We start from the raw sequence: 25,373 nt of genomic DNA on the forward strand, positions 1-25,373 counted from the left end.
GAGAAATACATATATACTCTCTCCCGCGCGCAGGCAGCACCGGATCCATTCCTTTTCCGTTGCGATCTGCAACTGCAACTGCAAGTGCAAAACAAGATCTGGTTGCAAAAATGGCGAGTCGGTTCGGTTCTTCGTCCTCCGGTTCGACCTCGATGGTCGTGACTAACACGCCCTCGCAGGACCTCGCTCTCACCAACTTCGCCTACTGCTCCCCCTCCGATCTTCCTAAATTCGCCGTCCCTGGTTATAACAACCTCTACCTCGCTTCCGTCGCCGATTCCTTCGTTTTCTCGATCTCATATCCTACATCACTTTCTTTTCTTAAATTTTTATTACATTTCCCGTAATCTCTTATTTTTTAATTTTAAATAAATTACGTTGAACGATTGAGTAGCATAGAATTAATTGTTATTGCTATTAATCATGCCAATGCGGAATAGTGGAAATTAATTTTAATGCATGGATTAATTGGATTGTATTGGTGTTTTTTTTCTCTTTGTGGCCTTAACTGAGAGATACTGCTCATGAAGGCATACGCAATGGTTATATTGGTTTGAATTCCATTCAGCGTCGGTGTGCCAAAGTTTCTGCTGCTGATTCCACACCTGTGACCCGGTTAGTTTGTTGTAGTTTGTGTTTTACTGATTAGTATTAGCATTGACCGTGCATTTTTTTTTTTTTTTTTTTATAGTTTCTTATGATTTGATTTGTGCTGTTGTTTAAGGTTCGTACCACCTGAGAACTTCGAGCTGGCACTGCTAACTCTTGAATTGGACTTCATTAAAAGGGTTGGAGGCAGGACTGAACAGGTATGTTGATTTGAAAAGGTTCATTTTGTTATCATCAATTTTGTTGTTGGTTAGGGTGTTTTAGCTTTAAAATTGTTGATAATGTTCTGTCTTGTAGGTTGATGCTGTTATACTGGCTAAGCAACTTCGGAAGAGATTTATGAACCAGGTAGGGTCTTTGACGAGGTTCCTTATGCTTGTTAGTTGGCTAATACTGGTTATTGGTTGCCTTTTGACTAATATGCTTGCCATCTGTTTCTGATTATTGCAATTTGTCATAGATATTTCCCTTTGGTTGCTAGATGAGTATAATACTAATTAGAGAGTTTTATTTTAGAAACTTCTTGCCTGGATTGATCATGGTTGGACAACAGAAAGGAAAATATCATCTGGTTGTTGCTTAGCTTCTTTGGTTATTATTTGCATAAATATCATTCATTATTTCTTAGAAACAGTTACTAATGTAATACATAGTAGTAGAATTCAATTAATCAATAAGTTATAATTTCTCTAAAATGATTATGCCAAGGCAACATTTACTATTTTTATATGATATAAGGTTATTTTAAACTTCAACTTGTTTGTGAAACCTGACAGCCTTTCCTTTGTAATTTATGCACCGATCATCTTAGTTATAATTTTGGTTTTTGGTTTTTCCTATGTCCTATTAAGAGAATAATTTTCTATACTGGTAACCTATCTAGTTTCTTTGAGGAGAGGAAAGAGAGAGAGGGGGTGTTTCTCATTGTATTTTTACTTGAATTATGATATATTCTTTAGTCTTTACATGTAGTTGGATGAAAGAAAAAAACATTTTGTAATGTTCATCACATTGCCCATGATCTTGTTGTTTTGATGTCTCATACATGTTATTCTGTTTTTAGCCTTCCTGTCTTGCCTTACACACCATTTCCATGACTTCTCAAATAATTTTCTTATTCTTAGGAAGCTTGGGAAAATTTTGTACTCTGGGCCCATCTATTAACTCTTCATGTGCATTTTTTTTCCCTTTTGTTTGACGGCCTATATCCATGTGTCAAATTTTTTTAAATTGGAACTTATTTTATGCAGGTTATGACAACAGGGCAGAAAGTGTTATTTGAGTTTCATGGAAATAATTATAGCTTTACAGTCAGTCAAGCTGCTATTGAGGGCCAAGAAAAGTCTAATTCTCTTGAAAGAGGGATGATTTCAGACGATACATATATTGTTTTTGAAGCATCACGTGATAGTGGAATTAAGGCGAGTTTCCCAAACTCGACATCTACACTGTTTTGCACAGTTCTTTGTTGATACATTCTGGATGCTTACATTGCTTAACTATCCTTTGATGCTTAATTTCACTGATTGTGATCTGGTGAATGTTTGGCTAATCTTGTTGTTATAACATTCATACAAAAAGCTCCTTCTTAATATCTTTTGTATGTAATTTAGAAAGCTAGGTCCAGTAATCTTGTATTGATCATTATTATATTTACTTAATGTGAGATAATAGCCAATACTTTGCGAAGCAAAATAATGACATGTTATGAAAACTTCTTAGCTGTACAACCTGACTATTATTATCTGATAGATTCCTTTACTAAGGCATATGCAACGAGAAAAGAATGAGAAGTAGAAGGATAAACACACAAGGCTGAGAAGGACAAAATAGGAAATAAAGGGAATATTCAGGTTAAGTCTAGAGCATAACTAAATGCTGAGTTGACAAGGAGTAGTGGGAGGTGGGAGTTCGGCTAGGGAAAAATGAAAATATAAGAGGGAAGGATAGGTAGTGCATGGTAGGAAAGAATTAAGCAAAAGTGTTAGGAAGGGTATAAAGGTTCTGAGTTGGCATACGTCTGGAGTTTTCTTTGACTTTGCAATTTTCTGTTTCAGTCATATACCATTTTCTCTTTCTGAGTTCGTATAAGGAGATAGTTTCCATTGTTTCGTCAGTAATATACATTTCAGTTCCATCATTATCCTTGCATAAATTTACTGGATCATGTTGTGCCTTGCAGATTGTCAATCAGCGTGAGGCTGCCACTAGCAACATTTTTAAGCAGAAAGAGTTTAACCTTCAGTCTTTGGGAATTGGTGGCCTGAGTGCAGAGTTTGCAGATATATTTCGAAGAGCTTTTGCCTCTCGTGTTTTCCCTCCCCATGTGACATCTAAGTAATAGATCAGATACTGTGGTCCATCATTCAATCCACTGTTTTTATAGTATATCATGCTCTTACTTGGAAACCTTTGATGTTTCAGATTAGGGATCAAGCATGTGAAGGGCATGCTGCTTCATGGGCCTCCTGGAACTGGAAAGACCCTTATTGCACGTCAAATTGGAAAAGTTTTGAATGGGAAGGAACCAAAGGTTTGGAAATTACTCTTTTACTTGTGTAATAAATTAGAACAGATACATCTATATGTAATTATTATGTATGCAATCAACAGCAGTTAATAGAGATAAGATACTTATAGTTTCTTCCATTTAATTAATAGTGTTCAGTCTCCTAATTATTTTTCATAGTGGGCTAGTAATTTTCTTGGAATATGCTTTTCTTGAATGTTTTTACCATTGAATACTTTATACATTTTCTACTATCTTCTTTTTACATAGAATTTGGCAAAACATAATGTTTTCAAGTCTTGTCTCATAAAATCATTTTCATGTGCTGTTATTGGTAATGAATCGTTATTTGAAAATATTGAACCCCATTGCTTGTAGTCCCCTCTTTTCTATTTCTTTGAATGTGTCTTGCATGAGTCCTATTTGGGTGGTGGGCGTAACATCCTTTTGACTCATTATCATTTCTCACCCTGCTTTTATGTCTTCTATACTTGATTTTTGTGACATTGTTTAACTTTTTGGTTTGCTTCTGATTCCTCAACTAATTGACATGCTTGAACGATTTTAAATTTGGAATATGGAAAGCGTGTACTTTGCTTTCTATTGGTTGGTATTTGGTAATTATCTTTTATGGTGGTTGATGAATCTTAATTTTTCTTTCTTGTGACCTGTACTAGATTGTAAATGGCCCTGAAGTTTTGAGCAAATTTGTTGGTGAAACCGAAAAGAATGTGAGGGACCTTTTTGCTGATGCTGAACAGGATGAAAGGGCCCGAGGTGATGGATATATACAGACTGCATGTCCATTTAGTTAAAATTTCAGATAATTCACTTTTATTGTTCACTGTTTTTCCAGGGGATGAAAGTGATTTGCATGTTATAATCTTTGATGAAATTGATGCTATTTGCAAGGTACGGGGTTTCTCAACTTTAGATCAACATCAATTATCTATTTTGTTGCTATTGTCAATTTGTTGATTACAGTTAATAAGCAATAGTTGAGTTAGCCTTAACTGGTGGAGTTTTTATATTTAAGCTGTAGCTTAAACTTTCATTATTGTGGTCAATATTCATTTTTGTACACATTTTGTTTGGATGTACTTAACTAGTGGAAAATTTGTTTTGTCATCTTGGTTTCTCTGAGCATGTCCATAAGTGTGATCATTGGGAACATGATGAGTTTTCAATCTGGGGCCTTGAAAATGCTGCATGTAGTTCTCTGAGTAATCACAAGCATTGAATTTAAAGTTGTTTTGTGATTGAATTCCCTGATACTATATATAATCACGCAATGTTCCTCTTTGTGTCTTGCGCAGTCAAGAGGTTCAACTCGAGATGGTACCGGAGTTCATGATAGTATTGTGAACCAGCTTCTTACTAAGGTCAGTGAAGGTGTTAAATGCTTTTTTTGTTGTTGATAAAAGTAACAATTTTCCTATTGTAGTCATCAGTAAATCTAAGAGACTATCCGATTTGTTTACAGATAGATGGTGTGGAGTCTTTGAATAATGTTTTGCTTATTGGAATGACTAACAGAAAGGACATGCTTGATGAAGCTCTCTTAAGGTCTCTAATCTTCCCTGTTCCAGTTCTTTGAATATACTTTTCATGGGAAGTGTAAATGTAAACAGTAAACATGAATGGGGTTTGCATTCAATCATTTAATATGACCACAAAAAGTTTCTTACACACAACATTTTGTGGGGCCCGCATGTTTTGAAGAAAAAAAAAAACTACGGCACGCAAAACGAATCTCAATAACATAACACAATCACTTTTCCTACAACACAACTCTTATAAAACCAAACATGAATATGCTATAATTGTCATCAATCTACTGCCACTCTAATTCCTTGTTATACAATTAGAGGAGACTTTGGGGAAAATTGTGTGACTAATCAGTCTACACATGTATATATTTATATTATTTTCATTATTAATTACAAGAGGATTTATCTCCTAAATTAAAGCTAATTAGCACTACTCACCTATGAGTCAATAATAGTTAATATTACTCATTACACTAGTGATTGATTCTAATGCTGAATTGTTACACTATCCCTCAGGGTAGAGCACATATGTCATATGCACCAAACTTGTTATAAATAAAGTCAACCAAAGGCCCTGTAAGTGATTTAGTTAATATATTAGCCAACTAGTCGTTGGAGTTAACAAAACCCGTAATGATCTTGCATGGAAAAACTTTTCTCTGGCAAAAATGGTAGTCAATATTTATGTTTTTGGCTTTTTTATGTAGAGATTGCGTAAGAAGCAATATGCAATGCGAGTTATCATAAATAAGTTTCATTTCCTTAATGTCTCCCAACTTGAGATGCTATTGGAGTACTCTTGATGTATCTAAGAATGCAAACCATAGCATCCCAATGACTATCACAATGAGCATTCATATATTGATATACCACACTTACAACAAAAGTAATACTTGGTTTGGTTACTGTAAGGTAGTTAAGTTTATTGATAAGATATTTATAACCTAGATCTTTTGTAGGATCGATTGTAGGATCTTTTGTAAGATCTTTTGTGGCTCCCCCTGACGTGGTAGTAGTTTGAAGTTTGGATCCATTGTAGGATCCTGATATAGTGGCGTTAAAGGTTTATTCGAGAAAACGTCATAGGGGAACAGTTGGGAATGCTGAAGATGCAACAAGGAATATTCTAGAAGAAGCTTTAGAGGGCAATTCTGTTAGAGTTGTTAATGGAGAGAAATGAGGGAAGGACAACGTGGCAGGAGGCTGAGGTAGTTATATGAACCAGGTGCTAACAGTGAAGGAATTAGACTAGAAGTAGAACCTAGAACTGGGAGAGATCAACACCTCTCGAACGTGTTGAGCCTTTATTTCTTCTTTTACTATAATTGTAGCTGGTAGTAAACTTCTGCACTGTAATTGAGTTGATTCTCTGTTGATTGTTTCTTTTCCATTTGGATTGTAATTTTTGTTTCCATAATATATAGAAAATTCCAGAAAGTGTTCTTTCTGAGCCAAAAAACGTTCTGCTTTTCTGTTCTTGTTTTCTTTGATCCAATTGTATCAACTGGGTTTGAATAGTGGTGACTCACAATATGGATGCCAGATTCGAGGTGATTGATGAGCGCTTCCGTCATAATGAGGAGCTGACAGAAGAACGTTTCTGTAGAACAGAACAGAGGCTGATGGAGATCGTGCAACTCCTACATGATCATCGTGACAGACAGTCTCCTAGTCGTGAGAGGAGCTGACGATGTGGACGTTCGCAGGGGGGTAGGAAAGAGTCCATGGATTCTGGTTGGGGAAGTGAGGAGGTGGAGCGTGGAGTAGCATGGCGTTCCCCACATCTAGAGATGCCTCGATTTCAAGGAGATGATGTGTATTCGTGGCTCACTAAGGTAGAGATGTATTTTTGTTGAATGACAGGGACAGGATCAATTCGGTCATGGTGGTATTGGATGGTTCAACCGTTAATTGGTTCCAGGTTTGGGAAAGGAGCAATCCAAATGCTACTTGGGCTGATTTCAGGGAAGATATCTTGGAGAGATTTACGATGGAAGCCATGGGAAGTCCTTAGCAAGCGTTAATGAGTTTAAGGCAAACGGGTTGTGTTGTTGCATTTCGAGCGGAGTTTGAAAGGATAATCAATCCCTTCCATTACGCTGATGATTATATGCTTAGGGAGATTTGGCTTCACGGTTTTAATGAAGGGCTGCGAATAGAGTTGTTGCAGAAGAATTTGATGATTCTTGGAGAGTTGATGAAGGAGACGACCTTGCTGGAGAAGAGGAATTAGGCCTGGGTTCAACATGGGTTTGGGGTTGGTGGAAAATGGAGTAGGCTTAGTCGACCAGCTCAATCCACTCGAAACACTTTGGGTATGGCTAGTGCAAGGCATGTGACCTACTTACGCCACAATGGCAATCCCAGTGACACGTATCAATCAAAAGACATAAGGAGGTGACACGTGTACCGTCTTTTAATGACAAGGTAATATGGAGAACACAGAGGGGGCAACTCAAAACCCTGAAAGCTTGGGAAGCCAAAATTCTAGTATTGAACGTCGAAGGCTAACTCAAGTGGAGCTTCAAGATTGTATGAGAAGAGGGGTTTGCTTCAAGTGTGAGGAACGTTGGAACCCTACTCACCGTCGTAAAATTCCCCACCTTAATCTTCTGATTATTGATGATGAAGACAGTGGAGGCAACAGATTTCATGACCAGAGGGATGATGGGGTCGAAGGTGGTCAGCCGATGAGTGAAGATGTGGCACTGTAGCTTTCGATGTATAGCCTATTGGGGGCTTTCTTCAACCCGAACCATGAATCTATGGGGTTTGATATGCAGAGAATGGTTGATCATGATGGTGGATAGTGGGGCTTCACACAATTTCGTGGCGAAAGCAGTGGCAGACCATTTAAAGTTAACCAATGAAGACACTCCCAAGTATAAGGTGGAGGTGGGGGATGGGTATAAAGTCGAGTGTCAAGGTGTTTGCAGGGATGTAGAAATCGATGTTTATGGGGGAAAATCTCGACAAGATTTGTTTATTTTCGAGCTGGGGGGGAGCTAAGGTCATATTGGGATTAGATTGGTTGAAGAGTTTGGGTGAAATGAAAGCAGATTTCAATACCCTTACTTTAAAAGTATGCGTGGGTGGGCAAGAAGTGGTGTTGAGAGGGGATCCAGTTCTTTCCAATACCAAGGCTATGGCTTCTCTTCGTTCAATGGTCAAGGCATTATCTGCAGCTGGACAGGGGTTTGTAGTTGATCAACAGTGGACTACTGCTTCGGAACCAACACTTGAGGTGACGTGGCCAGAACTGCAAACGTTGTTGCTGGAGTTTGATGACATCTTTTAGGAACCACAAGGACTGCCATCTAAAAGAAGGCAGGACCACACAATTACTCTTGAGGCAGACAACTAGGTACCCAACATGAGACCATATAGGTACCCCTACTATTAGAAGTCTATTATTGAAAAGCTTATGTTTGAATTGCTTAATTCTGGGTTGATTAAGCCGAGTGTGAGTCCTTATTCTAGTCGTATAATCTTGGTAAGAAAGAAGGATGAGAGTTGGAGGGCATGTGTGGATTATAGGTCCTTGAATAAAATCACAGTACCTAATAAATTTCCTATACTGGTCATTGAGGAACTTCTGGATGAATTGGGTGGATTTAAGTTTTTTTTCAAAACTGGACCTCAAATTTGGTTATCACCATATTAGGATGCAGGAAGATAGGGGTATTAGCGGTCTGGATTGGATCGGTTTTGGAAGCAAAAATCATTTGATCTAATCCTTTTGGTTTGATCATATAATCATCCATTCAGTTTGAATTTTTTTTCATATCCGATCAAATCCAATCCAATTTTATTCATTTTGGATTGGATCGGTTTTTGGTTTTTTGAAAAGCCTAAAATTTGTATGATGATTTTTGTGCAAATCCAATCCAACTTTTTGTATGTATCGGCTTTATAAAGTTTGTATGATGATTATTGTGCAATTTAGAAGCATCAGTAAATGATGATCTAATTTTCAATATGGTACAACAAGAAGTTGAATTACCATCTTTTACTTCCAACAAAAAATTTACATTGTGGTTGCTGAGATACAGAGTAACCCAAATTTTCATCGTAGAGGAGCTGCTGTGAAACAATAACCGATGCAATAAAAATATATGATGTATCTTATCCAAAAAAATATGTATAATATAGATCAAGCACAACCCACTTTCTCCGACATGATGGGTTAATGGTTCTTGGGTTTAGAATTTTGCTATATGGTTTTTGGGCTATAATTGGAGAAAGACCCAAGTAAGTAGAGGGTATGATTGGGGAATCATTGGATCGGTTTTCACCAACCAAACCAAAAACTGATCCAATCTAATTAATTTTTGCGGTTTTTTTTTTTCGATTTTTGGTTTTTTGGTTTTCGGTTATCGGTTTCGGTTTGGTCACCGCGGTTTGAATCGGTTCATGAACATCCCAAAAGCATCCTTCAGAACTTATGAAGGCCATTATGAGTATTTAGTGATGCCATTTGGGCTCACCGATGCACCTTCTACCTTCAATTCTCTAATGAATGAGGTTTTAATACCATTTCTTAGTAAGTTTGTCGTGGTATTCTTTGACGATATTTTAATATATAGCAGCAGTAAGACAGATCACGTGGGACATCTTGTAGCTGTATTTGAGGTATTGAGAACTAGCAGTTTGGTGGCCAATCGTAAGAAGTGCTGCTTTGCTCTGGAGCAAGTGGGATATCTGGGCCATATTATCTCCAAACAGGGAGTTCGTGTAGATCCGAAGAAAATTGAAGCTATGCTCTAGTGCCAGGCCCTAAAGGATATTAAGGGATTGTGGGTTTTTTGGGATTAACAGGTTATTCTCTTAAATTTGTCAAGGATTATGGAAAGATAGCTAAACCTTTGACAGATCTACTGAAGAAAGACAACTTTGTATGGTGTGAGGCTGTGAGCAAGCTCTGTTAGCGTTTGACATGCTTAAGTCAGCAATGTGTGCTGTACCGGTGTTTTATACAGTATTAGTTACAAGAGGAATCATCTACTACATTTATAACTAATCAGAAGTAGTAGTCACCCATGAGTTGAATAGCCAATGCTACTCATTGTGCATGTGCTTAATTCTAACCCTTACAGTGATTTGCATAGTAGCTATTTGTGCACGTGGTGCATATCTTTTAGTTGATTATCATTTACTTATGTCTTGCAGACCTGGGCGGTTGGAAGTCCAGGTTGAGATAAGCCTTCCAGATGAAAATGGTCGATTGCAAATTCTTCAAATTCATACCAGCAAGATGAAAGAGAATTCTTTTCTAGCTCCTGATGTGAACCTTCAAGAGCTTGGTATGTGTTTAGTGATGCCTAGTCTTGTCTTACATATGTTTGTACATTTAATTTTTGATGAAAGTAATAATTTTTTTTGATGATTATGCTTAATTGCATCAGCAAAATAGTTTTTATTGTGGGATTTTACGCATGATCTATCATCTATCTTAGTCTCTTTTATTTGATAGTTTTGTCACATGCAACCTGAAGGGGAGTTTGGTAAATTAAAAACTGGTTCAGACCTATTTTAGTTGAAAGCAGTTTATAAGTCTCTGTAAATTTTAACTTCGAGCTGGTTTCAAATCACCTAAGCATATAGACACATCGGACACAACATGACACAGACTTGGACATATTGTATTTGTGACATAACAAGTTTGAGGTATCCAATTACTTCTTTATGCATTCAGTTGTGATTGGCATGATGTGTCCAACACAAAGATGGTAACTTTCTGAATGTGTCTGTGCTTCATAGAAAATCACAACTTATTTTTCTAAAATTTAATTTTATACTAGTTTTTACTTTTTCTCTGTCAAATATTGTTTGGTAAAATGTTTTTGAAATTTTAAATGAAGTAGTGAGCGAAGGAAATTTTTCATTCAGGTATATACTGAATAAGTACAACCTGACTATATATTTTTCTTTGTCAAAATAGTTTTGAGTTAAATATTTTATCATATAAGAATTGATTTTATAAATTTTGAATGATTATTAAACTTAGAAGACTTCAGAATCAATTCCATTCTTTTTAACTATGAGTTTTGCAGTATAACAAACTTCTTTTCAAATGGCAAAGATATTTGCAAAACGCAAATGCACTCTTGTCCTTTGTGATAACACTATTCTTTGCTCCGTAAACTGAACAAATTAAGGTTCTATTTGATAATTAGCTAACTCTTACTTTTGGTTAATGGGTTTGGATTGTACCATAATATGATTAACCGTTTGAAGGCCGGGATAAGGTAGTAAAAATGACATTATTCATAATTAGTTATTTTGATCATGTTAATTCTTTATTAACAATTACACAAATGTCGATGAAGCAAAATTTGCGACTTCTGATGTCAATATTATTTTTCATTTTACCAAAACAGGAAAAATTAAATTATCTGAATTATATCGATTGAACTATGAAGATCATGGGAGTTTACTTACTCTGGGTTTGGCTTTTCTTGTCTTGTGCAGCTGCTCGAACAAAAAACTTCAGTGGTGCAGAACTTGAAGGTGTTGTGAAAAGTGCTGTCTCATTTGCTTTAAACAGACAATTGAGCCTTGATGATCTCACTAAGCCAGTGGAGGAAGATAATATTAAGGTTACTATGGATGACTTTTTGAATGCACTCCATGATGTTATTCCTATGTTTGGAGCTTCCACTGACGACCTTGAAAGAAGAAGGTACTGCTTGTAGTCACTAGACTTTAGAGTTTTCATAAATGGGTTAAGCAATTTCATTTTATTTATTCCCGCTCCATTATCATTCCTAAAATTTACATATAATGTATTCTATAGAAGAAATTTCAGGAATTAAGTTATTAGGCAGTCCAAGTTGAATACTTTGTGCTACATTACATAGTGAGGCAGAGTTATTTTAAAAATTCAGTAATATATTACTTTTGTTTTTACTAACTGTTTCAATTTTCTTCGCAGCAATATCTGTTTTATATGTAGTTGGTTGAAAAATAAAAATGGTAAAAAAGATAGGTATTGACTATAGACTCTAGAGCAATAGCACTCTTTTCTAATCATATTGGCAGGGATAGAGAACAACTAATAGGGGGGGTGCAACTAAACGTACCCCTAACATACAGATAATTTGATAAGACTAACCCCTTAGCTTAGTAACAACTTTACATATACTCCAATATCAAACAAGTAATTATACGATTAAGAGTCTAAGCTACCAGCAAGGAGGAACTCTCCTAGCCCCAGTCCCCTGATTGAAATAATCCCAAACAGATATGATGCTCCTTTCTTCCAGATTCACACTAATAAATGAAAAATAATAATTTCCCGTAACTGCCATGGAGTTACTAATTACTCATTTACCTAGCCCTACTACCTAAAATATTACAGTCTATATTACATAGAGAATTAATAACTATATACAAACTGCATCCTATCCACTAATAATTGCCTAATTTGAATTAAACACCAAACTTCCTCTTCTTTCTGCTCACATAAAATTTCAAGGGCTTTGCTATGACAAAGTCTGTGCCATTGGGATCAATGTTTCTATCAATACTCTCCCCATTAGAATTTGCTTTGTTCTCTGATGAGATCTTGGGATGCACCACTCCAAAAGCTAGCTCAAAGGGTAAGCTAGCTCAAAGGGTGGGAGTGCCCAAAGCTTTATAAACCCCACATTAGTTGCCCATACAACCAATGTGGGACTCCAAGTCCCATACCTTGCGAACGGAACCCCAACATTCCACCACGCTTCCCTAGTGCGTCCCCTACGCACAACTCCACGTGATGGATACTCTGATACCATTTGATAAGAACCTTGAGGTGCACCACCTCAAAAGCTAGCTTAAAGGGTGGGAGTACCCAAGGCCTTATAAACCCCACATTAGTTGCCCATACAACCAATGTGGGACTCCAAGTCCCATACCTTGCAAATGGGATCGTAACATTCCACCACGCTCCGCAGCCCCGGCGCCTACGCGAGCTGGCTTTGCGGTAGTCTTTTCCTAGCCCCAGGCGAACACTGCAATGTTGACGTCACCACCTGTGCCGCTCGATTGTAACCGGGAGACATAGTGGAAGGCTCTGATACCATTTGATAAGACCTTGGGATGCACCATCCCAAAAGCTAGCTCAAAGGGTGGGAGTGCCCAAAGCCTTATAAACTCCACATTAATTGCCTATACAACCAATGTGGGACTCCAAGTCTCATACCTTGCAAATGGAACCCCAACATTCTCAAGGCAAAATGTTGAAAATTGTTGGCGAATGTCCTTCTCCTAAATCTCCAATCTTGTCCCCTGCCTCTTGCGATTCAATGGTGTTAGGAAAATCCTCTTCTTCCCAAATTAGGAGGCATAGTTGCATTTCTGGACATTGGTGAGCAGGGCTGAAAGGCTGTCCACACTTGAAATACAGCCCCCTGGCTCTTCTTTCCAACAATTCTTGATAAGAATACAGCCCCTTGGCTCTTCTTTCCAACAATTCTTGATAAGAAAGATTGTGCACTCCTCTGTTAGGCTTGCTGTTTTGCTTATCATCCCCACTAGTTTACTTCTCGTTCCTTCCATGAGTTTGGGAATTATTTTGAAATGTGCTCGGCTTATCTCCATTTGCTTCACTACCCTTGATTCCAGCAATTTGGTGACTTATCGCCACATTCTTATGAAAACTAGCATCCTCTCTCCTACATTCCCAACTTCTTCTCTGCAAGTTGGGCAATAGAAATTGCTTTATATTTGTGAATAGGAGCCTTATAGATAATACCTCTAGTCTAATCTTCTCCTTTAGGCCTTCAAGAAATAGTCCCAAATACTGTTCATCTGGCATGGGAAGAACTTGTGTAGCCAGCATTTCAAATTCATCAACGTAATCATCCACTGTTTCGGTTTGTGCCAACACCTTAAGTTATGAAAAACGATTGCCCAAATAATGTTCTCCGTAACGATCAAAAAGAGCCCGTTTGAATTTCTCCCATCCCATTTGCGAGTCAGATTCTCTCATTACCTTAAACCAATACCAAGTTGTTCCCTCCATGCATATTTGTGCAAACTGGAGGCGAAGATCTAGCACAGTGCCATGTACAGCGAAATACGCCTCAGCCCATGTTACCCAACCAACTGGATTCGTCCCATTGAACACCGACAACTCAACGCTTCTTGGCTGACAAACAGAGATCATCATTCCTGGATGTTCCTGAACCTTCACTAGTCTCTTCATGTTCCCTGATCTAGAGAAAGAAGGCTCACCATGATGTTGTATTTGCTTTTGGAATCCATCTCGCATTTTTGAACACATTGCCTGCAATGACTTAGTGAGTTCTCCTACGTTAGTAATGAGTGTGGACAGTTGGGTTGAGTGCTCATCCAAACACTTTGATTGACTACCAAGGTTCGTATCATGGTTGCGCAACATAGTCTCTTGCGTTTTGAGTGACACTTCTACTACAGCCAACCTTTGATCCAGTGCATCCATCCTTTGATTTGCCATTTTTGTGACATACAACAACAATTACGTTGTATCCTTTCTCTTCAACTCTCAATGAAAGCACCAATTGATAAGACTAACCCCTTATCTTAGTAATAACAGTACATATACTCCAATAAAAAACAAGTAATTACACGTTAAGAGTCTAAGCTACCAGCAAGGAGGAACTATCCTAGCCCCAGTCCCCTGACTAAAATAGTTCCAAACAAATCTGATGCCCCCTTCATCCAGATTCGCACTAATAAATGAAAAATAATAACTTATTGAAACTGACATGTAGTTACTCATTACTAATTTACCCAGCCCTACTACCTAAAATATCAGTCTATATTACATAGAGAATTAATAACTACATACATAACTGCACCCTATCTACTAATAACTACCTAATTTGAATTAAACACCAGAGTTCCTCTTCTTTCTGCTCACTTAAAATTTCTCTGTGGCATTAGGATCAATGTTTTTATCATAATTTTTTACCACGTAGATATAACTAAAAGATAGAGAACTTTTCCAACTATGGGGATGCAAATTCCCACCAGAATTCTATGTAGTTCTACCCTACTATGTTGAGGATCTTTGATTTACCAATTTAGAGTTAATTAGCTGATGTTATAACTTGAAAAGAAAAATTGAAATATTATTGTTATTCTGATCTAATTATGTACAAAAAAATACAATATATATAAAGAGACTAATGGGCCTAAAAGAAATAACCCAAATCCTAAAAAATAAGGAAACAAATAATTACAGATAAGGAAACAAATAATAAGAGATACTTTCAATATTTACAACACTCTCCCTCAAGCTGATGAATAGATATTTATCATTCCTAGTTTGTTTTAGTTCTTATAATCTGATGGTAGGAAGTCCCTTGGTCAAGACATCAGCTAGTTGATAACCAGAATGTATATATAGACAGTGGCGGAGCCAGGCTCCAATCGGAGCCCGGGCCAAAATATTATATGTGTATTTATTTTTCTTAACTTTAGTTAATTTGTATCATAATATATTTAAATTATATTAAATACTAAATACCTGAGCAGGAAATATAAAAGAGTTATAATTTTATTAAATATTTTTTAATTTTATTGAATATATTTTAATTTTTTTAAATAAATGGAAATGGAACAAATAACTTAAAATTTAGCCCGGGCCGAGACTGGGCCAAATTATAATTAATTATGTAATTATACATGATAAATACAATTTGTTAAAATTTAGCCCGGGCCGAGACTACCCCCAGACACCAAGTGGCTCCGCCACTGTATATAGAGTTGTTAAAGATATATAAGATCATTAATGTAGCCTCACCCAAAGCTTTTGGGTTGAATTGGTTCTTTATGTTGTATCAAAATCTCGGTGTTACAAGTTCGATCCTCACCACCTTCATTTAATTAATAATTAATCAAGTCTTGTGGAGTTTCTTAGCACAGGTAGGTGGGCCCGTGCATTGTCTACCTTTCAAGCCTAGTAGGCTCTCGTGTGAAGGGACATGTTAAAGATATATAAAATCATTAATGTATTCTCACCCACCAGTTTAAGCTTTTGGGTTGAATTGGATCTTTACAGGAGTAATGATCAATTCGCTTTCTAGTTTCTCCTTGATGAAGTGGCAGTCGATCTTAATATATCTTGTTTGGTTGTGTTGGAAAGGATTGTGGTCTATACAGATGACTGACTTATTATCACATAATAACTTGATAGGTCCTTCACATCTCACCTTGAGATCATTAAGAATGATTTTCGTCCATAACAATTCACAAATACCTTGGGCCGTGGCTCAAAATTTTGCCTCTACACTTGATCTAGCAACCACATTTTGCTTTTTACTCCTCCACGTTACTGGGTTTCCACAAAGAAACGAAACATACAATAGCCTGAGGTAGGCCTTCAATCAGTTTTGGACCCAGCATAATCAGTGTTTGTATATGTTAGAATATTAGATATGATATGATTAGATATGATTAGATATGATTGGATTCCGTCTTATCCGTAAATATTCTGACTGTATTAGGATTAGGTTTGGGTTAGGTTTGGGCCTTTCACTTAAGCCCATTAGGATCTCTATATATTGTAACTCTCTGACACAGATCAATACACAACAAATTATTCTTCTATTATTTTATATTCAAGTTGGTATCAGAGCTCTTTCGTTCTGGGAACCCTCGCTTCCGCTTAGAAACCGTGTTTTTTGCTTTAAAACCTAAGCCCACTGCTTAGGAGTCCTCTTTCTTGCCGTGCGTCCTTCCGGCAAGCCTTCTAGGGCTGTAAACAGCCTCTGAGTGATTTTTCCAAATGCGTCAGCACCTCCGACGGCCACCGGAACCACCGCCCGCCGTCAGAATCACTGTTCAGGCAACCGGAGACTTTTTCCGGCGACTTTTCCGACCAAACTTCACGCGATCAGGACCCTCTCTTCCCGGCGACCAGGTCTGTGGTGGTCCGGTTAGCAACGCATCTCCCACGCGCCGTCACGCGCCACCTGTCTTCTCTGCGCGTGGGCTTCACGCGCCACCTTCTGCCGGCGCGTGAGCACTATTCCGGCGGCTTTTTCCGGCCGGTCTTGGACAGAGAAGCTCGCCTTCTCCTCCCCTTTCTGGATCTGTGATTGTTTCTATGTGGGTCTGACCTTAGACACGTGGTTCTTCTTGATTGGACATCGTTTGCCTTCGTTTACGGCTTTTATATTTTATCTTTAAATGGCAGCAGCATCTCCTGATCTCTCGGAGGTTAACTCTCCTTCTATTGTTGCAAATATAGCTCAGTCAGACAATGCATCATTTGGTTCAGGTTCGGACTATGCTGCACTCCAAACCCCTCTTAGGAAGGCTTCTCCTCAGTCTCAGCCTTATACTGGTAATCTTGTTGCTTGTGTTTCTCATTCTACATCACTTGGCACTTGGATATTTGACTCCGGTGCTACCGATCATCTCTGTGGTAATAAGGAACTCTTTACATCTCTTACTTATTCTGATCATTTACCGTCTTTTACCCTTGTGGATGGAACCAAAGCCCCAGTTCGTGGGATTGGACAAGCTCGTCCGACCTCTACCTTGGCCCTGACATCTGTCTATTACATTCATGGATTCCGTCTTATCCGTAAATATTCTGACTGTATTAGGATTAGGTTTGGGTTAGGTTTGGGCCTTTCACTTAAGCCCATTAGGGTCTCTATATATTGTAACTCTCTGACACAGATCGATACACAACATATTATTCTTCTATTATTTTATATTCAAGTTGGTATCAGAGCTCTTTCGTTCTGGGAACCCTCGCTTCCGCTTAGAAACCGTGTTTTTTGCTTTAAAACCTAAGCCCACTGCTTAGGAGTCCTCTTTCTTGCCGTGCGTCCTTCCGGCAAGCCTTCTAGGGCTGTAAACAGCCTCTGAGTGATTTTTCCAAATGCGTCAGCACCTCCGACGGCCACCGGAACCACCGCCCGCCGTCAGAATCACTGTTCAGGCAACCGGAGACTTTTTCCGGCGACTTTTCCGACCAAACTTCACGCGATCAGGACCCTCTCTTCCCGGCGACCAGGTCTGTGGTGGTCCGGTCAGCAACGCATCTCCCACGCGCCGTCACGCGCCACCTGTCTTCTCTGCGCGTGGGCTTCACGCGCCACCTTCTGCCGGCGCGTGAGCACTATTCCGGCGGCTTTTTCCGGCCGGTCTTGGACAGAGAAGCTCGCCTTCTCCTCCCCTTTCTGGATCTGTGATTGTTTCTCTGTGGGTCTGACCTTAGACGCGTGGTTCTTCTTGATTGGACATCGTTTGCCTTCGTTTACGGCTTTTATATTTTATCTTTAAATGGCAGCAGCATCTCCTGATCTCTCGGAGGTTAACTCTCCTTCTATTGTTGCAAATATAGCTCAGTCAGACAATGCATCATTTGGTTCAGGTTCGGACTATGCTGCACTCCAAACCCCTCTTAGGAAGGCTTCTCCTCAGTCTCAGCCTTATACTGGTAATCTTGTTGCTTGTGTTTCTCATTCTACATCACTTGGCACTTGGATATTTGACTCCGGTGCTACCGATCATCTCTGTGGTAATAAGGAACTCTTTACATCTCTTACTTATTCTGATCATTTACCGTCTTTTACCCTTGCGGATGGAACCAAAGCCCCAGTTCGTGGGATTGGACAAGCTCGTCCGACCTCTACCTTGGCCCTGACATCTGTCTATTACATTCATGGATTTCGTCTTATCCGTAAATATTCTGACTGTATTAGGATTAGGTTTGGGTTAGGTTTGGACCTTTCACTTAAGCCCATTAGGGTCTCTATATATTGTAACTCTCTGACACAGATCAATACACAACATATTATTCTTCTATTATTTTATATTCAAGTGTATAAACCTCTAAGGATTGGTTTCCCTCTCTCTGGAATAACAGTTTGTCTAGTGTGACTTTCAAATACTGGAGAATCTTGTCCACTCCACTGCCTGTAGGTGTTTTTCCCTTGGGTCGTGCATAAACTAGCTAACAATGCTAACTGCATGAGCTAGATCAGGTTTACTATGAGTCAGATATATCAACCTTCCCACCAGTCACTGATATTGTCCTTCGTCAACTGGAGGGCGCTCCTCTTTGCTTCCCAATTTGTGATTATGCTCAATTGGAGTACTGAAAGATTTATATCCAAGTTTTCCTCCTTCTTTAAGGAGATCGAGAACATACTTTCGTGGATAGATAAAGAACTCTTGCTTGGATATTTACAAAAAAAAAAAAAAAAAAGAACTCTTGCTTGGAATGGGCAACTTCTATCCCAAAAGAATATCTCAGTTTCCCAAGATCATTAACTTCAAATTCAGCAGTTAATCTCCCTTGTAAAGCACATTTCTTAACTATATCATCCCCTATTATAATAATGCCATTAGCATAAACTAAAAGAATAGTGAGCATACCTCCTTGGGAATGTTTAAAGAAAAGTGTGTGATCTCTTTGGCTTTGCTTATATCTCATTGACATTATAACCTTGGTGAATCTTCCAAACCAAGCATGTGGGGATTGCTTCAACCCATACAAAGTGTTCTTTAACCTACAAACTTTATTATCTCCATTTGTGGAGTCAAATCTCGATTTGAGCTCCATGTAAACTTTCCCTTCTAACTCGCCATTGAGGAATGCATTCCTTACATCAAATTGGTTTATGTCCCAATTAAAGTGAGGGACAACAAGACTGTTATTGTGTTCATTTTGGCTACCAAAGCAAATGTTTCTTTCTAGTTTCTAATCAATGCGATAGGTCTATGTGTAACCCTTAGCTATTAGTCGAGCCTTATACCTCTCAAGAGTCTTGTCATAATTATATTTCAAAGTATACATCCATATGCATCCCAGTGCTTTCTTTTCGTTTGGCTTGTCAATAACTTTCCATGTACTTTTCTTCTCCAAAACATTCATCTCGTCACGCATGAATTGAATCCCATTATCTTCTTTCGATGTTTCATGCATTGATGTTGGAATTGAAGTAGAATAAGTGCTGAAATAAAACTTATATGTTGCACAAAAAGGTTCTTAGAAAAGACAAAATGAGAGATAGGGTGTTGGGTATAAGACCTTTTCCCTTTCCTTGATGCAATGGGTAATGCATCGAGATTAATATTTGGCTCAGGAACAAAAGGAGTAGTGCATCCAGTAAATTGAGAATTCCAATATTTAATTTTGTTTTACAATGTTTTACTTGGTCTTCAAAAGAAGTTATTTAGTTTTATGATTTATGTGGCGAATTGGGAATCTAAGTCTGTCTAGAAGTATTTAGAAACCAGTAAATTTGCTTTGACTTTTAATGTTTTGTGTTATTTGATTTATAGACTCCATGGCATGGTGGAATGTGGTGATCGACATAAGCACCTTTATCAAAGAGCAATGCTACTTGTGGAGCAAGTTAAAGTGAGTGAAGGAAGCCCACTATTTACTTGTCTTCTGGAAGGTGCTGGTGGCAGGTGTGTGAATTTTCATCTTCATTTGACTTTTTTTGATAGAATGGTTCTAAATTACTTTGTTGTTATAGTGGTAAAACAGCACTTGCAGCTACTATTGGTATTGACAGCGACTTCCCTTATGTCAAGATAGTAAGTTTTCTTATCTTGAATATTACTCTCTAGAAATCTGTATTGCTTTTGACTTTATAATTATGGCTATATGTAATTATTATCTTCTGTAATTGGGTAGGTTTCATCTGAATCAATGCTTGGTGTTCATGAGAGCACTAAATGTGCAAATATTATTAAGGTTTGTCAATTCCAATGATTTTGAGCCTTTCTTTTGAATCTATTGGGGTACTGAGTGTGTATAGACTTGAAAAGAAAAGTGAATATTATTGTTGTAAAGAACACATACAAAAGGGTACAATATATACAAAGAGAATAATGGGCTTAAAGGAATGAACCCAAATCTTAAAAAGATAAGGAAATAAATAATTACAATATTAATTAGAAATAATTTAGAGATAATTCAAATATTTACAACTTATCAATTTCTGAAGATTCGTTACTGGCCTTATGAGTGAGGTTTAACTGAGTCAAGTTAACTTTAACATTTATCTTTGCCGTATCATGTAAATTCTAAGGTCTAATGATTTCTTTAAGGTTTTTGAGGATGCATACAAGTCACCATTGAGTGTCATTATTCTTGATGACATTGAGAGGTAATATTTGTGATCATTCTTTTATCATCCTTACCTGTAATTCCACTTTAATGTTAATATTAATTATTTCTTTATACATTGGTCCAGGTTATTGGAGTATGCGCCTATTGGTCCTCGGTTTTCAAACTTGATTTCGCAGACACTACTGGTCTTGCTCAAACGGCTTCCTCCAAAGGTTTCTGTTTTTCTTGTCCTTTCAGTTCCTTTGTGAAGCATATCTGTCAGAAGATTTAAAGCAAAACTGACAGGAATAAGTTTGGATTCAATGGTTTAAACTTTCAACTTCCTTTAAAATCTGATTTTGTTGTCGGAAACCTGATGCTTTTCTTTGTGGAAGGAGGGGGGGAGGTGGGCAGGTGAAGATCTACTGCCGTTTGGTCTTACTACTTTACTGTTCCAGTCAGCTTACCAAAATCTGTCAGCTGATTTCCAAATTGTCAAATGAAAATTTTTATCATAATGTTTTATACCTTGATGTAATATAAAGATGGCTGATCTCACTATCTTAAAAGAAAAAAAAAAAAAAGATGGCTGATCTCATAATCAAATTGCTCTCTCGCCTTACCGAGCAGATGTTGAATTCAAATTGTGTGTTAACTGAGAACTAGGTTTTCAATCTTTAACATCTTGGGTATTTGGATGTTTCAATGTTTGTATTTCTTTTTATGCAATGGATGCGAACTGTATGTTACTTATACCTGTACAGAGTTCTTCTCCACATGGTCAATATTACCGAATGAAGAGTTGAAATGAGGGTGAAAAATATTTTTTTGTTTATGTTGCCCAAGTCTGAAGGGCCGGCTTGGCTCAGCGGTAAGCTTGCTTGCCGTGGTGTGTTAGGTCGCGGGTTCGAATCAGCCTCTCTGCAAAAAGCAGGGGAAAGACTGCCTAGAGTATTCCCTTCCCCAGACACTCACGAAGTGGGTATTTGAACTGGGTCGGCCCTTTCGGCCCTTTATGTTGCCCAAGTCTTACTGTTATTAATGTGCATTTTTAACCTTTGTCAGGGGAAAAAACTCATGATTATTGGTACCACGAGTGAACTGGGTTTCTTGGACTCAATTCGGTTTTGTGATACTTTCTCTGGTTCTTACCATGTTCCTAACTTAAACACAAATGATGCAAAGAAGGTAATCGTATTTTTTCTTAACATAATGGTATTATCTGGCTCACGGGCTAATTACATGCTATTGACATGTGTCTATGAATATTTCCTGTTATTGTTGATGCTTTTCCACAATCTTGAAAATTGTTAGACCAATGAGTACAAGGAGAATGGAATTGGGAATATTCATGCTAATAGGCTGCACCATAACAAACTGCTAATGTGGCAGTGAGTGGAAGAGGAGAGGTTGTGGGGTATTTGTTTAGAGATACCAGAATATATCTGGGGGAGAGAGAAAACTAGGCAGATATTCGGAGAATTCTTGGTCAGTAGGCCTCTCCAAGGCTGGGGACTTAATATTTTGGATTGGGTTATTTCTGTGTTCTTTTTTTTGTTTGTTTGTTCTTGAATTCCTAGAAATTCCAGAATTCATTTCTGGCATAAGGAGCTAGACTTCATCTTCCTTGTCAGTAAAACCAGTAGCTCCTAACATAACAATAACAAATCTGTTATTTCATCTGTTGAAATTTAAGTGATTGTATCACTTGCTAACATAAAATGTGAATGGACAATTTAATCTGTTTCTTGAGTTCAAAATAAATGTTAAATTTCTTTTCTTCTTTTTTTTAAAAAAATTACAGGTCCTAGAACAGTTGAATGTCTTTGCCGATGAAGATATTGATTCTGCTGCAGAGGCGTTGAATGATGTACGTATTGCCACTCCTTTATGTGCTTCATTCGTTCAGTTGTCTTTGTATTAGTTTTGCCTAAATTTTCTTTCCTGTTAATTTTTACTTGCCATGTATACAGATTATCAATAGAATAGATGTTGGTCTTCCTCTGTTGATATTTTTCTCTTGTTAATTAGGTTTTGTTTATTTTATTTTTACTTTCTTACATCTCTTTCAAAATGAAGGGTGCCTAATTTGGTATTTTGTAGCATGCTATGCTTTTACTGGGAAGAAGTTAAATTGTTTGGTTATTACTTAATTTAATTTGCATAAGAACATTTATTGCATATTGTTATTGGTACTTATTCTAACTCGTCTTTTTTGCGCTCAATTTTTATTCCCAGATGCCTATCAAGAAGCTATTCATGTTAATTGAGATGGCAGCGCAAGGGGAGCAAGGTGGATCTGCAGAAGCTATCTTTTCTGGCAAAGAGAAGATTAATATCTCTCATTTCTATGATTGCCTCCAGGATGTTGTCAGATTGTAATTTCTTGTCACATTAAGTGCTTTCACAGTTAGAGTGCGTAGTGTCATCCTCATTGTGTTGGAATCTCATTTTTGTACAAATCATCTCTACAATCTACATTGCTTGTAACTTGTGTTCAATTTTGCGGAGGCTTTCTCAAACACTGTTGCTTGCTTGTCTGAGAGTAATTTTAGGAGGCAGGAGTTTGTAGTTCCTGTTTTATCATTTAGAGCTATGTCTTAGTTTGAATTGAGCTGTGCTCAAACTGGTCTTGGGGATTCAACATTATCCAAACATATTATAGTAAGGTACCTCATATTGCGATTTCATAAAACGTGGGAATCAACAGCTATGAATGTTTTTAACTCTTGTATTTAACGTCGGAATATCTATTTACAAAGTTCACATTTTCAATAAGTGCATGTTTGATGCATAGTATAGTATAAGACCTGATAGTATAAGACTTGATTAAATTTTAATACTATCCAGCGTTTGGTATGGTATTGTATAAGATAATATCCTCTAATATTTTAAAAATTAATATATTAAAAAAAATTATTTTAATATATAAATATTGAAATGATATATTAGTTATTGAGAATTGTACTTGTAAGCAATATTAATACATCAATATCTTATCAGGCTTAATCCACCACACCTAGACCTGATTAAGTTATACATCATTTTGATGTATAAAGGGATTCTGCTGTATAAGCTTATACTATACGATGGTCACACCAAACAACTGAAAATATCATAACGTATAGTATAAGTTTATACTATCAGGTCTTATACATCACACCAAACAAACCCTAAACATTGCTTGATACAAACACATCCATCGTGATACAAACCTATGAATATCTATTTTGCTTCCTTTTGTGATTTCGCTTCCTTTTGGGTTCTTCAAACTATACTGTAGAATTGTTAATGAAATAAGTATTTTCTGTATTTTTTTTAAAGTTAAAAGTTAAAACACAAAATAAAAATAACTTAGATATATTCTCAAAATTTGATTCTAAAAATTAAAAAAGTTATAATTTGTAAAAAAAAAAATTACAAAATAAGTCATATCAACCAAGTTTTTTTGTTTGTTTTTGTTTTCCTGAAAATTAAAAAATTGTTTTTGAAAACATAATTCAAATATTTCCGTCTTCATTGTTTCTTGTTTTTAGGCTTGAAACGTGGATATTACACAGTCCCAATCTTTTTTGTTTTACTTTATGTTTATTTATTTATTTTGTATATCTACTTTATGTTTATTTTAATTTCACTAGAAAGTGGAGGGTGGTGAAGATCGAACTCGTGACCTTGTGATCACTGAAACTCTAATTCTATGTAGTTGTTGAATGATGACTTTTTTAATGGTTTATATTATTCTCTAACATTATTTGATTTCTGTTTGATAGCATTTACATCAATTTCATGAATTTGGCTCAACTCATTAAGAGTTTCACTTATTAGTGCAAAATCATATATCCTTGTGGGAACAATAAATCCTTACTCATTCACTGTATTGCTTGGGACTGTGTTCGTTTGCGCACATTATGAATCTGTGATTTTAAATCCATACAAACACATTAGAGAGAACACCAAACACAATTAAAATATAATTTTATAACAAAAGGAGCTTTTTGGTGTAAAAAGCTATTATACCAAATGATGAAGCTTCACAAATAATATAATCTGGTTTTGTTTTGGCAACAAAACAACTGCCAAAGTATCTATCAAGCTATATATAGCACCACATATATATCAGTCTCATTTTTGCTTCGTTTTTTTACCCCGGACAAATTACTTTTAAAAATAAATAAAAAAATAAGAAAACTCAAGAGGTACCAATAAGGCAATAACCCAAGAGTTTCAATGCCAATTAATGAGCCACTAATGAAGAGCCATTTCGATAATTAAAGCCGAATGCATGAAAGTACACAAGTAACAGAAAGATGTGTTTTTATAGTAGTTTTGACTTTAGATTTTGATTTTGATTTTGATTTTTCTTTTTCTTTGAGCGGGTATCTCCTGAGGCATAGTGCTTCGAGATTGTGAATGATGATTAGGTAAAGTCTTCCCCATAATCACAACTCACTTCCACTATGCTAACTCGGGGAACAAGATCACCTGTAGTTTAATACAAATTGCATGAAGTACAGTTCATAATATAATTATCCAGAGCTTTTAATGTGTTTATAATTTTTTTACCATGAAATTAAACATTTTTAAGGGTTAATGTTGTGTACAATTTTTAAGAACTATAGTTTGTCTATATCCGAACTAATGACCCAGAAAAAGC

The 25,373-nt window shown here is 37.0% G+C and overlaps 1 protein-coding gene across 1 annotated transcript; it reads left to right on the forward strand.

The window, feature by feature from the left end:
• Nucleotides 1–23,415, forward strand: LOC133300529 (vesicle-fusing ATPase). The gene is made up of 21 exons (XM_061500087.1): nucleotides 1–298; nucleotides 520–615; nucleotides 725–809; nucleotides 907–957; nucleotides 1,860–2,030; nucleotides 2,792–2,946; nucleotides 3,034–3,142; nucleotides 3,796–3,895; nucleotides 3,975–4,030; nucleotides 4,435–4,500; nucleotides 4,602–4,684; nucleotides 9,838–9,971; nucleotides 11,140–11,350; nucleotides 19,942–20,073; nucleotides 20,142–20,202; nucleotides 20,303–20,362; nucleotides 20,719–20,777; nucleotides 20,865–20,952; nucleotides 21,785–21,907; nucleotides 22,524–22,589; nucleotides 22,958–23,415. Exons 1-21 carry the CDS (start codon nucleotides 111–113, stop codon nucleotides 23,099–23,101), a joined length of 2,238 nt encoding a protein of 745 aa, XP_061356071.1. The 5' UTR covers nucleotides 1–110; the 3' UTR covers nucleotides 23,102–23,415.
• The last annotated feature ends 1,958 nt before the right edge of the window (nucleotides 23,416–25,373 follow it).

Source organism: Gastrolobium bilobum, unplaced genomic scaffold, assembly GCF_033153095.1.
Source record: "Gastrolobium bilobum isolate Gb01-03AN ecotype WA unplaced genomic scaffold, APGP_CSIRO_Gbil_v1 utg2187, whole genome shotgun sequence".
Lineage (NCBI taxonomy): Eukaryota > Viridiplantae > Streptophyta > Magnoliopsida > Fabales > Fabaceae > Gastrolobium > Gastrolobium bilobum.